At 40.2% G+C, this 14,625-nt stretch overlaps 1 protein-coding gene across 3 annotated transcripts in view; it reads right to left on the reverse strand.

Annotated features, from left to right (window-relative positions):
- Positions 1-1,702: 1,702 nt before the first annotated feature.
- Positions 1,703-14,625, reverse strand: part of tbc1d1 (TBC1 (tre-2/USP6, BUB2, cdc16) domain family, member 1) — a 52,079-nt gene continuing 39,156 nt past the window's right edge. For all 3 annotated transcript variants that reach the window (XM_088004660.1, XM_014980889.2, XM_014980894.2), the window contains 7 exons: positions 14,280-14,438; positions 11,715-11,815; positions 11,454-11,597; positions 10,338-10,497; positions 8,251-8,420; positions 3,831-4,007; positions 1,703-3,145 (listed from right to left, as the gene is read on the reverse strand). In XM_088004660.1, coding sequence (XP_087860786.1) covers positions 2,954-3,145; positions 3,831-4,007; positions 8,251-8,420; positions 10,338-10,497; positions 11,454-11,597; positions 11,715-11,815; positions 14,280-14,438 — 1,103 coding nt within the window. In that variant the 3' untranslated portion in view covers positions 1,703-2,953. The remainder of the gene's footprint in view (positions 3,146-3,830; positions 4,008-8,250; positions 8,421-10,337; positions 10,498-11,453; positions 11,598-11,714; positions 11,816-14,279; positions 14,439-14,625) is intronic.

A 14,625-nucleotide genomic window follows, 5' to 3' on the forward strand; every position in this document is an offset into this window, starting at 1 on the left:
TCACCCTTTTAAATAAAAGGTTAAACAACATTCTTATTTTTTGAGACAGTGAATTTTGAGTTTTCATGTATAGGACTTATGAAAAATAAGAAAGACAGACTTGAAATATTACATAATTAATAAATCTACACTAGTTTGTATATCAGCAAAGAAATGATTAAAGTTCGAAAATGTTATTTTCAAGAGACAAGAACAAAGTCACTTTTTAAATGTATCAACAAAATGTTTTGAGATATTTTTGTTGCTATTTTTGGGGAGTGAAACAAATTCATTCACCGGCCTTTGTGTGGGCCGTATTGTTTTTGCTCATTTGCTCCACTAGAAACGTAATGTGTGTGTGTGTGTGTGTGTGTGTGTACAATCAGCTTTTATAGCATGTTCACAGGCAGCAGCTGATTGCGATTAAAGAGCAGAACTCAGTTTTACAGCAGCGGGGCTATAAAACGATGGGTAAAGAGAGCTGAGCTTTTTCATTTACTCTTTCAGAATCAGAGATTTATAAGCACTGAATCATAATGACACCACTAATAAAATTTATTTTTCTGGCAGTAGCCTAATGCCACATTGAAAAATGTTGACAAAAAAAAAAAAGTCAACCTCTACTTTGACTCAGTTTGGAAAAGAACAAAATCACTGATGGGTCTTTTTGTGCTCATATTTCCAGAAAAGGATCTTTAGCAAAGTCCGAGGTCTCTTGGCCTCAACCCACAGACTGTCTACAGAACTTCGGTTTGCAGACAGAGATGGACATGGAATAGGATTGTTTTGTTTTTGTTTGTCTGGCAAATCATTTCTGCGTTTTGCGTTTCTAACTGAAAGACCTGATGATCTTTTGTCAGTTTTCTGGCAGACTCAAACCTTAACTTACCATAAAACCGCGAGTTTGTTCTTTTTTTTTTTTTTAGAGGTCAGAGTTCTACAGGTTCCCAGGAGCTGTGCAGGAGGAATGGCCCGGAGCCTCATAGATCCTCCACCAGTGGTCATGAGATACCCTCCACCTACACATCTGGTATTTCCCACTACAGACACCTGGAGTGTTTACTAGTTCAACCTCAATGGATCAAAACGCAGTGAACTTCCTTCACCATCAAGTGTGCACGGCGGCAAGATGAACACGGGATAACAGGAAGTTGTCAATTCTTAAGCAAAAGTTTCTGAAAACCCACAATTTTTTTAGTTAGGCTTACTCTAAAGAGAAAGTGTAGAGAAGAACTGGATCACTGCTGATTCCATAAATATAAAAATCTGTTAATATGTGATCGTGTCCTACATAAAGTACTTGAAGCTCAGATTGTTCATCCTGACCAGACGGAAGATGTTGAAATTTACTTGCATCCAGAGAAAATATTTTGTTGGGAACATCTGAGTTGACTTTGAGCTCTCATCCCACCCACAGACGCAGCGTTCCGGTTCACAGGAGAACAGATTCTCATACGACATGACAAACTCAGAGGCTTGTTTTAACTGATCCAAGGTTACGCAGATTAAATTTACAGCAGATGCACACTAACAAGAGAGCCAACTTGCCTGAGCATGCTCTCTGTAACGCCTCTGCAGGAGCTCCTGAACTCCAGTGGTGTATAAGTGTGTGTGTGTGTGTGAGGCGTGTTTCCATATGCAAAAAGCTTCAATCAGAGCCACGGCACTGAGAGTGACTGACGTGTTTAGACAGGAGGCAATCTACGACAATTGACACGTTACATCTGATCCATGACTCTTTATTGTAAGCAGACAACCTCAGGCACGAAAAGAACACAGACTCCATGTGTGCTGAAATAATAATGAGTTGTATTTTAAAGTACAGACTGACAATAGATCAATAAAACAAGAAATATGTGCAAAAGAGTAAAAGCAAAAAAAAAAAATATCTTCAAAGTGATAAACAGCTTTTCTTTTTGGATCAGTGAAGTGCACAAGAAACAGTAACATTCAGACGTTCACGTACAGACGCACCAAGCTGCAGCTTGGCTCCGAGGAGTTCAGTGTGTCGGGAAAATACAGTAAAACATTTACACCCTACAGATTGTCTCAGCGGCGCGGGCGTCACACCCGAGCGTCGTTTTGGAAATAACTTAGAGGAGCCTGTTAGGGCTTCCCCCGTCCTGGACGGGGAGCGCTGCCGTTTCAAAATCCCCCCCCCCACCACCACCACCACCCCGCCCTCCATCCTCGCACACGATTCGAAGTGTATTCAGAGGTGAAAAACAGGATGTGAAATGGACTGGATATATTGTATCACTCTTCCTGTGAGCTTCTGTCGCTAAATGAAGTTAAAATGCACACGGTCAGGAAGCTAGGAACTACAAGTGCTGAGGAAGAATCAAAAATAGCTGAACCTAGCTCACCTCCCGACCCAAACATTTCAGCAGCACCCGGCGTCGTTTAGATAACGTCGCACTCAGCCTTTGTAATAGATAAACCGAAAACAGCGCTACAGGAGGCTAATCACGGCAGAACAAAGCAGCGCGCTTTGTTTGTTTCTTTGGGACCAACTTTGTGTAACAGCGATCATGTCTCAGAATACTGTGTAGTGGAGTCTTTGTTCTTCCAAATAAAGCATCAAGATGATCTTTGGGCGGTTCAGCCTGGTCGGATCCAACACAGACAAATAAAGCTGTGTGTGAAACGTGCTCTTTGTGAACAAACAGACAGGTGAGAATCTATCTGATGGTTTTCTGTTTGAACAGCAGAGGCTCAGTGCTAACTGGGAGTTTGTTTACATCTTTAAGAGGAAAGGAAAGCCCTCTCATCCTGCGTCCTGTTCTCATTTACTGGAGGTGTGAGAGACCAATTTAGGAGTCACTTCAACAAATTCTTCCTTTAGGGCTGTAACCCTCGCTCTTCCTGCATTCTGCCTGTGTTCACATGCAGCTATTAGCATTTAAACCAGACAGAGTCCACTGTGCTGCCGTTCGGCTGTGAAACTGTGGTCAAAGTCTCGTCTTTGGGGAGCTTAGGGGAGCGTCTGCCCGTCGAGGTCGGCGTTGATGCCCAGCTCGGTGAGGAGCTTGTGGAGGTGTGCGATGGTGCTGGCCAGCTGCTTCTTTTCCTCCTCGAGAGCAGAAACCTGCTCCTTCAGCTGTCCCTCCGACTGCGCCAGGGCCTCCACCCGACTCTCCAGGTTGCAGACTCGCGCGTGGGACACCTGTGTTAAAACGGCATCAGAGAACAGCAGCTTGAATGATCAGCGCGCAGGAGAACAAACTCTCTAGCAGAACCGCGCACGCCTCTTGGACATTTCACATTAGGTCATGTTACGAAGCCAAACTTCACGGTTTTGTTGGGATTTTATGTGACAGATTAGCACAAAGTAGTGGACAGGTGAGGAGGGGAAGGATCGGCTCTCCTTACCCATCGTCATTTTAATGTATTACAATTAACACACCTGACCAGCTTGTGTAGACACACACATTTTCAACTGTACATGCAGAGTACGATTAGAGTCTAACAAATTCAATCTATAGAAAGAAAATCAGAGTATCGTCGCTGGACACTAAACTAAACGCATCACTGACGGCGCGTTGAAGAGTTATGAAGGATTTGAAAAGAGCGCATTCCTCCTGCTGCTCCTCGTTCAGTTACTTATTATTTTGTTGAGACCGTCTCTCAAAATGAAGGACAACTAACTAAATCTAATGTGACCTCTGTCACTTCCTGACCTGTCAGCTAAGGTCAGGGGTCTGCAACCTGTGATTCTTACAAAACCAAATAATTAGGTGAGTTTTGAAGTCAATTTACTTGCACTAGGTTTCACTTAGACATATCAGAGTGAGGAGGTTTACACATAGCTTTCAGTCGTGGATCTTCACATGTTCTGTATGTCCGCATACCTGCAGCTCCTCCAACAGGTCCAGGTTCTGCTGCCGGAGGCTCTGATTGGTCCTCTCCAGCTGTGCAGCTCTTTGCTGCTGGTTGAGGGTTGGGGGCGTGTCCAGCAGCTCATCCTGCAGCACGTGGTACTCAACCTCATAGGCCTGCAGCTGCTTGGACACATCCATCTCACAAACCTGAGAAAACGAAAACCATGACGTAAAAAAAAATAATAATACAGCTACAACAACAAAAACTATTTACCAAAGACTCAAACCTTCTAAAACGTTAAAAGTTTTACTAATAGCAGGCAATCGAGTTTCTACTGAAATATATGGAATTACGAAAGATAGCTGACACAGGGTACATTTATTTACACAAACTGTGTATGATATGCTACACTGTGTGTTTCTTTTAGTTAATAACAGTAGAAATGGGTCAAATTGAAATATGGCACTGCTGCAGTGTTTTGGTGTTTGTGGACAGCAAACTCAAGGCGTCACACTGAAATTAGGTCAACACTTCTTTCTGAAGAGAAAAGCAAACTATTATTGAGAGAAAGCTTTCAGGAGGGAGGCAGCTGTCATCCCGTGTTGCTCACATATAATTAAAGGCTTTACTCTTCATTATCCTCAGGATTTAGGAGCTGTTTGGATTATTAAAGCTGAGACGTAGATGTATTCCCGCTCTGCTTTGCTTTGTTAATCAGCAGGGTTATGTAGAAGGCACAGTTTGAGTGAGAGGTGGGACACGAGCAGCTCTGGATAACTTCCCTCAGAATAACGCTAAACACTTTGGTACTTTAGCGCCATTTATACAAAGTCCAGGTATTTTATTCAACATTTGAAAAATATATTTATTTTCTCTTTGTAAAATTTATGATCCAGGACTCTATACTAACTTTTTGCACTGGTGTGTCTAATTATTTTTCATAAGACTTTTTAAATCAGTGTCAAATGAAGGTAATATTCATCTGTAAATGACTAATAATCAAATGAAAATAGTTCCTTATTTGGAGCAGAATTATATCTCAAGATACATTAAATAAAAGAACATATTAAGAGATGCTCATTTCCTACCTGGCTTGAATGAGTTTAAATCTAGATCTGACAGAAGTACAAATAATCCCAAGTGCAACTTTATTCAGATTTTACTTTATTGGATTTTGTGTTTAATATGATTAATTCATTTCGTCTATCTGGCTATGAAAATATTTGATAGAAATAGTTGTTCTCAAATGAACTCAGGAACTTTTTTTTGTTTGTTTTGTTTCCAGCAGATACATCTCGCATCACAAAACGAACACAACGCCGTTTATTTATTATGTAAATATTTATAAACCGAGTTTACATTCACTATTTCAAGTCTCGTTTGTAGGAACTGAGACGCAAATGGACCCGCACTTCCTGACCAGTGCGCGCAGGAGAAACTAATAATTACTGTGGCACGACACTCTTTACAGTAAATGAAGTGCATTATATTTTTGGCTTTAGTGCATCTTGGCCAGCAAAACTGGCGAAGCCGCTGGCTTTAAAACACTTCCCCCTTTTAATTTCAGTGGCTTTGGCTCGGAGTGGATCATTTGTGGCTCGTTATCGGAGACCGTTTCCGAACCACAATTTCACGTAACATAGGGGCGTTGGTAGCTCATAGAGTAATGGTAATGACTTTTCGGATGGTTCAGACCTTAACTTTTCTACATTTTCTTTCCTCAACCACATAAAATCCACTCTGACTTGGCTTTCGTAGCCTACTAGCCTAGCCTACTCGCCGCTGACTGCAGGGCGCAGACGTAGTTACGTACGGTCTGGTCCACGGCCAATCAGAGAGGAGTTCCCGTCTTTCACTATCTCTGATTGGTTTATACATGGTCCCAAAGTGTGTCTGTTTTCAAAGCGGATATTTTATTACCAATCAGGTCTTTTATTACCCCCAAGGACTGGTAGCGCCATTGCGACATGAGATTTTTTTTTTCAGGTGCAACATTTAGAAATCTGATCTGATCAAATTGATCACTGTAGGATGATCTGTTTATTACAACAGATCTGGATCAATAAAATGTACCTCTAGTTTCACAGATCATCACAACTTTAACCAACCCCCCAAACTAAAAGTTGCATACATCATAGTTCTTGTAGCCGGGTGCTTTTTGTGCTGAAGTTGAAACTTGGTTACCTACAAACCTGGCTGCAATGTGAAATGGAGAACCAACTTTAGAGGGAAATAACCAGTGTGAAACCAGTTTGTTACATCATGCAAATTTCAAAGGTAACCCTGAAGCTAAGTTAAGTTTGTAATACCCAACAGCTTTAAATTAACGCATCAACTCGGCTGCTTGACGAGTTGTAGGTTAATATTCTAAAATACAGAATGAGGGATGATAGCAATTGGAAACATTCAGCTGGTTCACCTGATCTTACGTCTTTTCTAAAAATGGTGGAATGACACTGACTTTAAATGACTTGACACACACCCAACAGCTGCACTGAGTGCTGCTGGAAAGGCAGGGTGTGGCTCACACCGAGGTGAGCCTCCGTCACTCAGAGCTGAGGTGGAACTGAGGCAAGTTTAAAAGGTTACCTGTATTAAATGACAAAAACAAACACAATAAAACGCTGCAGGAATTTTCACAGTGAAATTGACGTAAGCCAAGATATAAGATCCATCTAATCCCTTCAAAAATGACGGAGGCAGCAATCAGGAGTGATTCAGAGTCAACACCGAAAGTCAGGTGATATTTACTGTCCTATTGTTCACAAATACTTGCTTTAAGACTTAAGCAAACTCCACAAAAAGTATAAAACCGGCAACGTTTTTTGCAAAGTCAAACAAATGGTGTCTCTAATTTTTTTTCAAAAGGTTGTAACTGTAAATCTGCTCTGATCTTAAATGTAAACAAATTTGTGGTGAAGGATAATTTTACAAACTCAACCAATTCTGGTTCTACATCCCACAAATTACTTTATTATGATGACTTTCAGCAATAGCTCTTTAAAATCAACACGGGAGAGGTGAATATTGGCGGATTCTGAGCAATGTAAGGAGTCATCAAATTAATTTATCATTAAATTTATATGTAATAATAAAAATAGACAAACCTGAACAGAAACCAGACAAATTGTTAAACTATAGATTTGGACAAACTGGTTGCCACCCCTATTAAAGTGGTGAATTAAAAAAAAAAAAAAACATTTTACACAGGATTCCCTAAATATTTTTATGAAAGTTTTATGAGGTCCCTTTCAGCCACATTTTTGCATTTTAAGTACAAGACTTTACGATTAATTGTTGAAACTGTTTAGCGATGGATGGATGTTGAAGGCAAATATTTATGTGTCCAACCCATCTTTTTCAACATCGACATTTCTAGACCATGTGGAGCCCCGTTTACTGCAGTTTTGTAATTTTACACTGAAAACTACAAAACCTAAACTTTGCTTAAAGTTAATTTACTCAGAGGAGAAAATAAAATTAAGAATAATTGTTTTAAACAAACACCAGTGTCATGTTTACTGTTCTTGAGCTCCTGCTGTTAATACAGGAAAGTATTTAGTCTCATCCTATAAAATTTCACAACATTGGAGCGAACAGAGAAAGGAATCCTTCCTCTAGGAATACTCTCTTTAGATCATCTTTCTAGAGTCGCAAAATCTCTCTCTTCTCCCCTTTCTTCACTGTATCAGTAGGATCTAGGTCTGGGGAAGGTGATGGCCACTGAGGGCTGATTGTGTCTGGTGAAATATTTCTGTGTTTATTTGACTTTATGTTTATTTTTTCTGACTGTACTGACCAATATTTCAGTGTAAAGCCCAGATTTTGTATAAAATGTCTAATGGTTGTTTCATGGAGGGCTTGGTGACCCCGTGTCTGTGTTTTACCTCCATTAACATGTTATTCACTGTGTCGTAGAAAGATACAAATGGGTCTTTATTTAATGTAAAAGCTAAAGGAAATGAGGATCGCTTTAAATCACTTGGTCCAACTGTGGTCGTTTCATACAGGCTCTGTAAAAACATCTGAACTTGACAATCTGTTGCATTCTCATCCCAATCTAACTCAACTGTGATTGTATCCAGTCACAGCAAACATTCAACATTTGTCCGCTGCAATTTTATGTTGCTGAGGTGTGATGAGTGGCTGCATTTCTGCAGGACTGTGTGGGCTACAACCTGCAAACATGGACTTGAACATGCAGACATTAACCTGCCCTGACTTGTTGCTTGTTTGATCTTTCCATGGGAGCTGTTGAAATTACTAAAGTAAAATGCTGTATTCTTCCGGACTAGTCTAGGCTACTAAGGTGTGTCCGTATCAGTTATTATGGGAAGAATGAAAACAATATGAAGTGAAAATGTAAACTTTTAAAGTTGAATGTAATTCAAGGATGAATGAGATGCAGTTGTGTTTTAAACTGAGCCAGGTTAGTGTCTTTATTCCCACCTGGTTGATGGTTTTCTCCATCTGCACCAGGCCGAGGTTGGGCAGTGTGGTCTTTATGAAGTCCACTATGGACTCCAGGCTGTCGTGCTGCAGGATCAGAGGCTTGTGGCTGCCCAGAAGGCTCAAGGCTACTTTGAAGATAACCTCTGAACCCTGGAGGAACAACATATCTAGTAAAGAGAGAAGTAAAAAAAAAAAAAGCTGGTCAAATGTTGCTAAGTAAGAGAGGAAAAGAAAGACGTACAACACAAAAGAGATGGGGGAAAAAACCAAAGCTCTGACGTGAAAACTTTTTAGGATGCATTTGAATAAATACAAATCATGACAGGTGGTGACAGTGAAGCTTACCGTATTTATGCGTGACTTAAAGGCTTGTTTTTAAAAACAGAATAATGATCTGACGTCAATAGAATAAATGCAAAAGCAAACATAAATATATGTTAGAGTGAATCTGCAGAGCTAAGCGAGGGTGTGCTTTTGTTTTTTTTGTCTTTCTTTGAATACATCAGGGTGTGGTTTTGGGTTAGGCAGGAGTGCATGAGATCATAGATGAGAATAAGGAATGGGAGCAGAGGTGTGGAGCCCAACATGCGATATCCAACACGTGATGCCCTCATTCACAAACACGCACGAACACACACTGATCGTTCTGCTCAGATGAGCTCAAGGAGACAGCAAGTCTGGTTCAGTCGCAGAGCCCAATATAAGAAATTAGGCATGACAACAATACTAAGGATGGAATGAAGGAGAGAAAAGATAAGGCTTGAAAAAGAGATAGAAACTAAGTGGGTGTTAAAACATTGAAAGATAAAAAGACGCAGAGGAACAAAAATCAAAAAGTGACGTTGAAAATCATCGCTCTGTCACCTCTGTGACTCACTCTGAGGCTAAAATCTAAAGAGAGTCGATTCTTAAAGAGACAACTGCTGAAAATATACTCTAACACTTTAGAGTATTAATTCATCAAGCATTCTTAATATTTTACACCCATTTTCTGGGGGTGTAACAAGAGTCGTGCGTCGAGGTGACTCCTACTATCTGGGATGGACTTTGAGTAGAGCAGCTGCTCCTCCACGTTGAGAGGAGTCAGATTAGGATGCCTGCTGGACGCAGGTGAGGCGTTCTGGACATTTCCCACCAGGAAGAGACCCAGAGGAAGACCCAGGACACGCTGGAGGGACTGTGATCTCGGAACGCCTTGGGATTCCTCCAGAGCAGCTGACCCAAGTGGCTGGGCGCAGGAAGTCTGGGCCTCTCTGCTTAGGCTGCTGTGACCCGACCCGACCTCGGATACGTGGATCGAAAAGGATGGATGGATCCAACAAGATCTTCTTGCAATATTAATCCCATAAATTAACTGTCAATGTAACATCAGTCTGGAAAAGAATTATCAAGTTCTTGTTAGGATGACACTATGTCTGATGATGTAAGTTTAACTAAAAAAGCGACTGTCCGAGAGGCGGGTACAATCTGTTACCATCACAGAGGAACACAGAGAGACGGGACAAACAACCACCCTGCTAGGTCAGACATCGCATGTTGGGCTCCGTACCTCTGCTCTCATCCCATCCATTCCACCTCTACATATTTATCATGATAAAAACGTATTTATTGTTATTGCATTTTCACAAAATCACCAAAACTGCTCATTTTAATATTTTCCCCATTGTTGGCTCAATGAGAGCATCAATAAATATGAATACATTTGAAAGTATGATTAAATGAGCTGGTCACACCTAGAATAAATATAATCTTTTCTGTTATCTGTAGACAATCAAACAACAACAACAAAAAAAGCTGATGGCTACTTTTCCCAAAACTAAAATCACTTCTTTTTATGAACCCAAAGTGATCTGGATCTATCATTACATCTCTATTATTTACGCATTAGGCTCATCTCTGCCATCACAAACTCTTATCCTGACAGGTAACAGAAGAGAGAAGTTAAACCTACAAGTTCTCTGTTCCCTGACATGGTTTCTACTCTTCAGTAAATGTGGTTATCTTAGTCACAGCAAGAGGATTACAAGCAGTTACAGTGCGGGCCGAATCTCTAAGTGCATAAGCATGAAGGTCTCAGATCTTACCGAAGACACGTGCCACAAAGCCGAGCGGGAAGTGTGACGCGAACAGCGTGAGGAACCAGGGGGTGGCGTATAGGCTGGGGCCGATCTCCTGCTGCTCCAGGTGGCCGTGCAGATCCCTGTGGTAGTCATGAAGCAGCCGAGACAGCTGGTACATCTGAATCTGATGGAGGAAAACCGACAGGCCCTTTACCTTGCATTTAATTAAAAGCGAATCAATTACAAGCCAAACATTGAGTTTTTAAACCTTCATCTAGCTCTAATGTTTAATATAAATTGCAGGAAGAAAACAGTTTGAGAAAAAAAAAAAATACTGTCTGGAATTTGTTTAATGAAATTACTGGATATCAAATCTTTCCACAGGTGTTTTGTTGTCTTATAATGCTGGTAGTTTTGTAGATTCTTACTTGACTGTGAGTAATCAAACTATTATTAGTTAATAAATACATACAACAGATGCTGTCACATCTTCACCGGGAGAGGCAACACTGTAAGTACTGAGAAACCAACTTTATTAATAGATCTGGTGCTTTAATACAGGCAGGTTAATGAAGGTGCTTTCTCAGTGCTGCAGATGTCATTGGAGACGTTACTTCACAAAAACAACATCTTACAACACATATTTTATTAATATATGTGTGCAACTTGCCTCCTGGGCGCAGTTAGTTTTCAGGCTTTGTGTCTAAAACTCTGAGCTGCATCAGTTTAATGTTCATCCTTCCTGGTTAACCTCATTCTTACGCCACTTTTATTCAAACTGTTTTGATTCCAACAAAATAGGAGCAAGTTAATGCAATAAAATCAGGTGATATCTGCATTTAGCTCTGTCCAAGTGAAAGATCAAATCAAATGCTAATCTAACCATCTTACCAGTGCAGTCAGAGCATCATTAGACGCTCGAGGCCAAGAAAAACCCAGCACACCAACAGCGTACTTAAAAGCTTAGCTCTGGCCTTCACAGATGAGGAAATTCAAGTGTCAAAGAATCAATCCTAATAAATTTCTACCCAAGCCAACCATCATAAATCATAGTGATGATTTTTACTATGTTAAAGAAGACAAACAAACAAAGAGGAATGCACAAACCGACTTTAGAAAGGGAAACAATCTGCATCTTACCTGCAGGATAATCATATCAGGCCTGTACTGCTTACGAAGCCCGACATCAAACATCAGAAATTTGAGCATGTTGAATGCGTCCTCCTCCCCCATGTGCAAAAGCAGAACTCCAGCAATGAAGGACAGGCCCTGACAGTAGCCCACCTACAGCAACAAGATAAATGGTAAGTAAGAGTTTTTATGCCTCTAAGAAAAATGAAACCTGACATTCACTTTTATTCCACAGAGGAATATGAAAAAAAAAGAAAAAGAAAAACTTACCTCGGGGTCAAGCAGTGAGTAAGCTTTCAGTATGTTGAACAGCGAGAGCTGCCCTGCTCCCAGCTGCGCTTGGAAGTATGGGTGAGTGGGAAAAGTCCGACCTGGAGGAGAACAAAACATTACCATCTTATTTATCCATTAAGAACCATTAAGAGCGCCCTATGTAGAGCTAAAATTAATCCCAAAATATTAATAAGAGTGGATGGCTTACAAAGGTTTTAAAAAACTACCACTTTGAAACCACCAACCTTTTCTTTCAAATCGTTATTAAAAAAAAGACTCCAAAGAAAGTTCTGGAGACCAGAACTGTTTCCTGCTGTATTGACTACAGAGCAGTGCAGAGCGATTACTCTGCCTGTCGCTGAGCACTGAAGGCCAGCAGACTGAAATGATTAATCCAATTATTTGTAAAGAACTGATTATTGAAATAATCAACAAATTTAATAATCGATGAATCATTAACTAAATTATAGACTCAAACAAAGGCCCCTTGTTGAAAAAACCACAAACATATTCAGAAAAGTAATCAAACCAAAACTGTAAAAAAAAAATATATATATATATATAGCATTTGAGATAAAAAAGAAGATGTTCTTTGTCTGCAAATATGTTCTAACCAGAACTCCTCAAGTGGTATAGAGTGGTATACTTGAGGAGTTCTGGTTCGAACGAGAATTTGAACGAGAATTTGAACGAGATGAACGTTCAAGATGAACGTTCAAGATGAACGTTCAAGATGAACGTTCATGAACGTTCATCTTGAACGAGATGAACGTTCAAGATGAACGTTCATCTCGTTCATCTTGAACGAGATGAACGTTCAAGATGAACGTTCATCTCGTTCAAGATGAACGAGATGAACGTTCAAGATGAACGTTCATCTCGTTCATCTTGAACGAGATGAACGTTCAAGATGAACGTTCATCTCGTTCATCTTGAACGAGATGAACGAGCTTCATCTCGTTCAAATTCTGTTAAAAAAATAAAAGAAAATAAAAAAAATCTCCTCTTGATCACATTTTGCTATCTGATTGTTAATCAATTAATCCAAATAATAATCAACAGATCAGCCCCACACTGTATTAATAAGCCTAGCAGAAAGGGCTGAATGTTTCACATGTTGATATCAGAAGTATTTGCAAAAAACAACCAAGCGTTTACTAAAGAAATACTGTTATTGCAAACTAAACAAGTGGCATTTCACACTATGACTAACTCACCACTGTTTAAAAACTTTAACCAGGACAACAGGCTCAGTAACAGAGCAGATACATGAAAAAGTATTTGCTCCTTGACAGATTTCCTCAAATTTTCCTGACGCATCTAAATGTTTCAGATCATGGTTCAAGTTTTAATAAAAACCAAAGAGAGCCTGAGGAACTCCCAAAAGCATCTTTCAAATAATTATTTCATTAATTAGGGAAAGAAAGTTATTTAAACCAACATGGACTTGTGTAAAAAGACACTATGAAACCAGAAGGCATGTCTACTTTAAGACTGAAAAACCTAAACTTGTAATGTGTGAAGAAGACGATGGGGAACCTGTGAGTTCTTACGCGAGGAATGCGCTTGGAGGGCTTTACGTTTCTGAACATACCGAACATGACTCCGCAGCCGGCTCAAACAAAAGCGTGTCTGCATCAGATGCCGAGGCTCTCCAATTCACACACTTGTATTGTTTCCAAGGAAATTTGCATATTAGATTAAGTGGTTTGACTGGTATATCGCTCTGCTTCTCAACATCGTAAACAATGTGCTTTGCAACACATCACACCTCCTCACCAGGTCGTGTCAGTAAAGCGTCTCGCTTGTTATCATGGTCCTATCTGATGCTCAGCCAGATGACTGAGACACGGTCAAAAACAAAAACGCTGGAGGTTAAATGCAGCAGGGATAGATGTGTGGGTGGTACCCATATAAGTATGTGGGTGTTATATGGGTGGGGTGTAGGTACTACATACGCATGTGTGGGTTTTTGGGTGGTAGGTGTTAGATATAGTTTTGCTGTTAGATTGAAGTTAAAGAAAAATACTGCGAACACTGCTTATGCTGTACACATCAAACCTTTTGAAAACAGGAGGAAACGCATACAATGCCTTGCAAAAGTGTTTATATGCCTTCAAATTTTCCTCGTCTTCTGTTTATCGCTACATCTACAAACTCTAATGCAGCAGAAATCCTTCATGCAGAGGGTAATGAAATACGGAGGACGAGTTTACACACGAGAATGTCATGTTTTAGACCTAATATGATCGTAAGATGAAGACAAAGGTGTCGGTTTATCTTAAAGTTTTATTATAAATGGTGCTTCATGATGACAAACATCCTTTGTCATTTGTACCCCTAAAAATTATGATGTCAGATTAAAAAGACAATTTTCAGGACGGTAACAAAAAAAGAGAGAGAGAAAAAAAAAGGACTTCTTGCCTCCAGCAGTAAAACGCCTGTTTTAAAAAAGGTAAAAGCAGGATTTGAGGCACATTTTAGGACCTGTAAAAGTAAATAAATATAGTACTGCATATATGTGGGATTGTAAAAATGTTCTTTTTGGTGTGGTTATGTTACCGAGGTCTATGAGGATGGCGTGCTGCTGCGAGGTGAGTTGCTTCAGCAGCTCTTTGTATGGAGTGTGGTTGGAGGGGGGCCGAGAGGGAACCGTCTGCCGGAGCAAATACTGCTCAGAGAGGAACTTCCAGATCTCACCTCGATGCTGCCTCGGCACACCTGTCAGGAACAGGCAGAAAAACTATGCTTAGATTTGGGACAAATGTGCCTAAAAAAATGGTAACAAGACAAAGATTTGACATCAGACTGTAAAATATGGTTTATGGCCTGTACTTGCATAGCATGTATATAACACGACTGAGATGAGCAGAACAAGATGTAATTTCCCCCCCAACGTCTTTCAGAA

Source organism: Poecilia mexicana, unplaced genomic scaffold (genome assembly GCF_051168715.1).
Source record: "Poecilia mexicana isolate PSO_F unplaced genomic scaffold, ASM5116871v1 scaffold_1, whole genome shotgun sequence".
Lineage (NCBI taxonomy): Eukaryota > Metazoa > Chordata > Actinopteri > Cyprinodontiformes > Poeciliidae > Poecilia > Poecilia mexicana.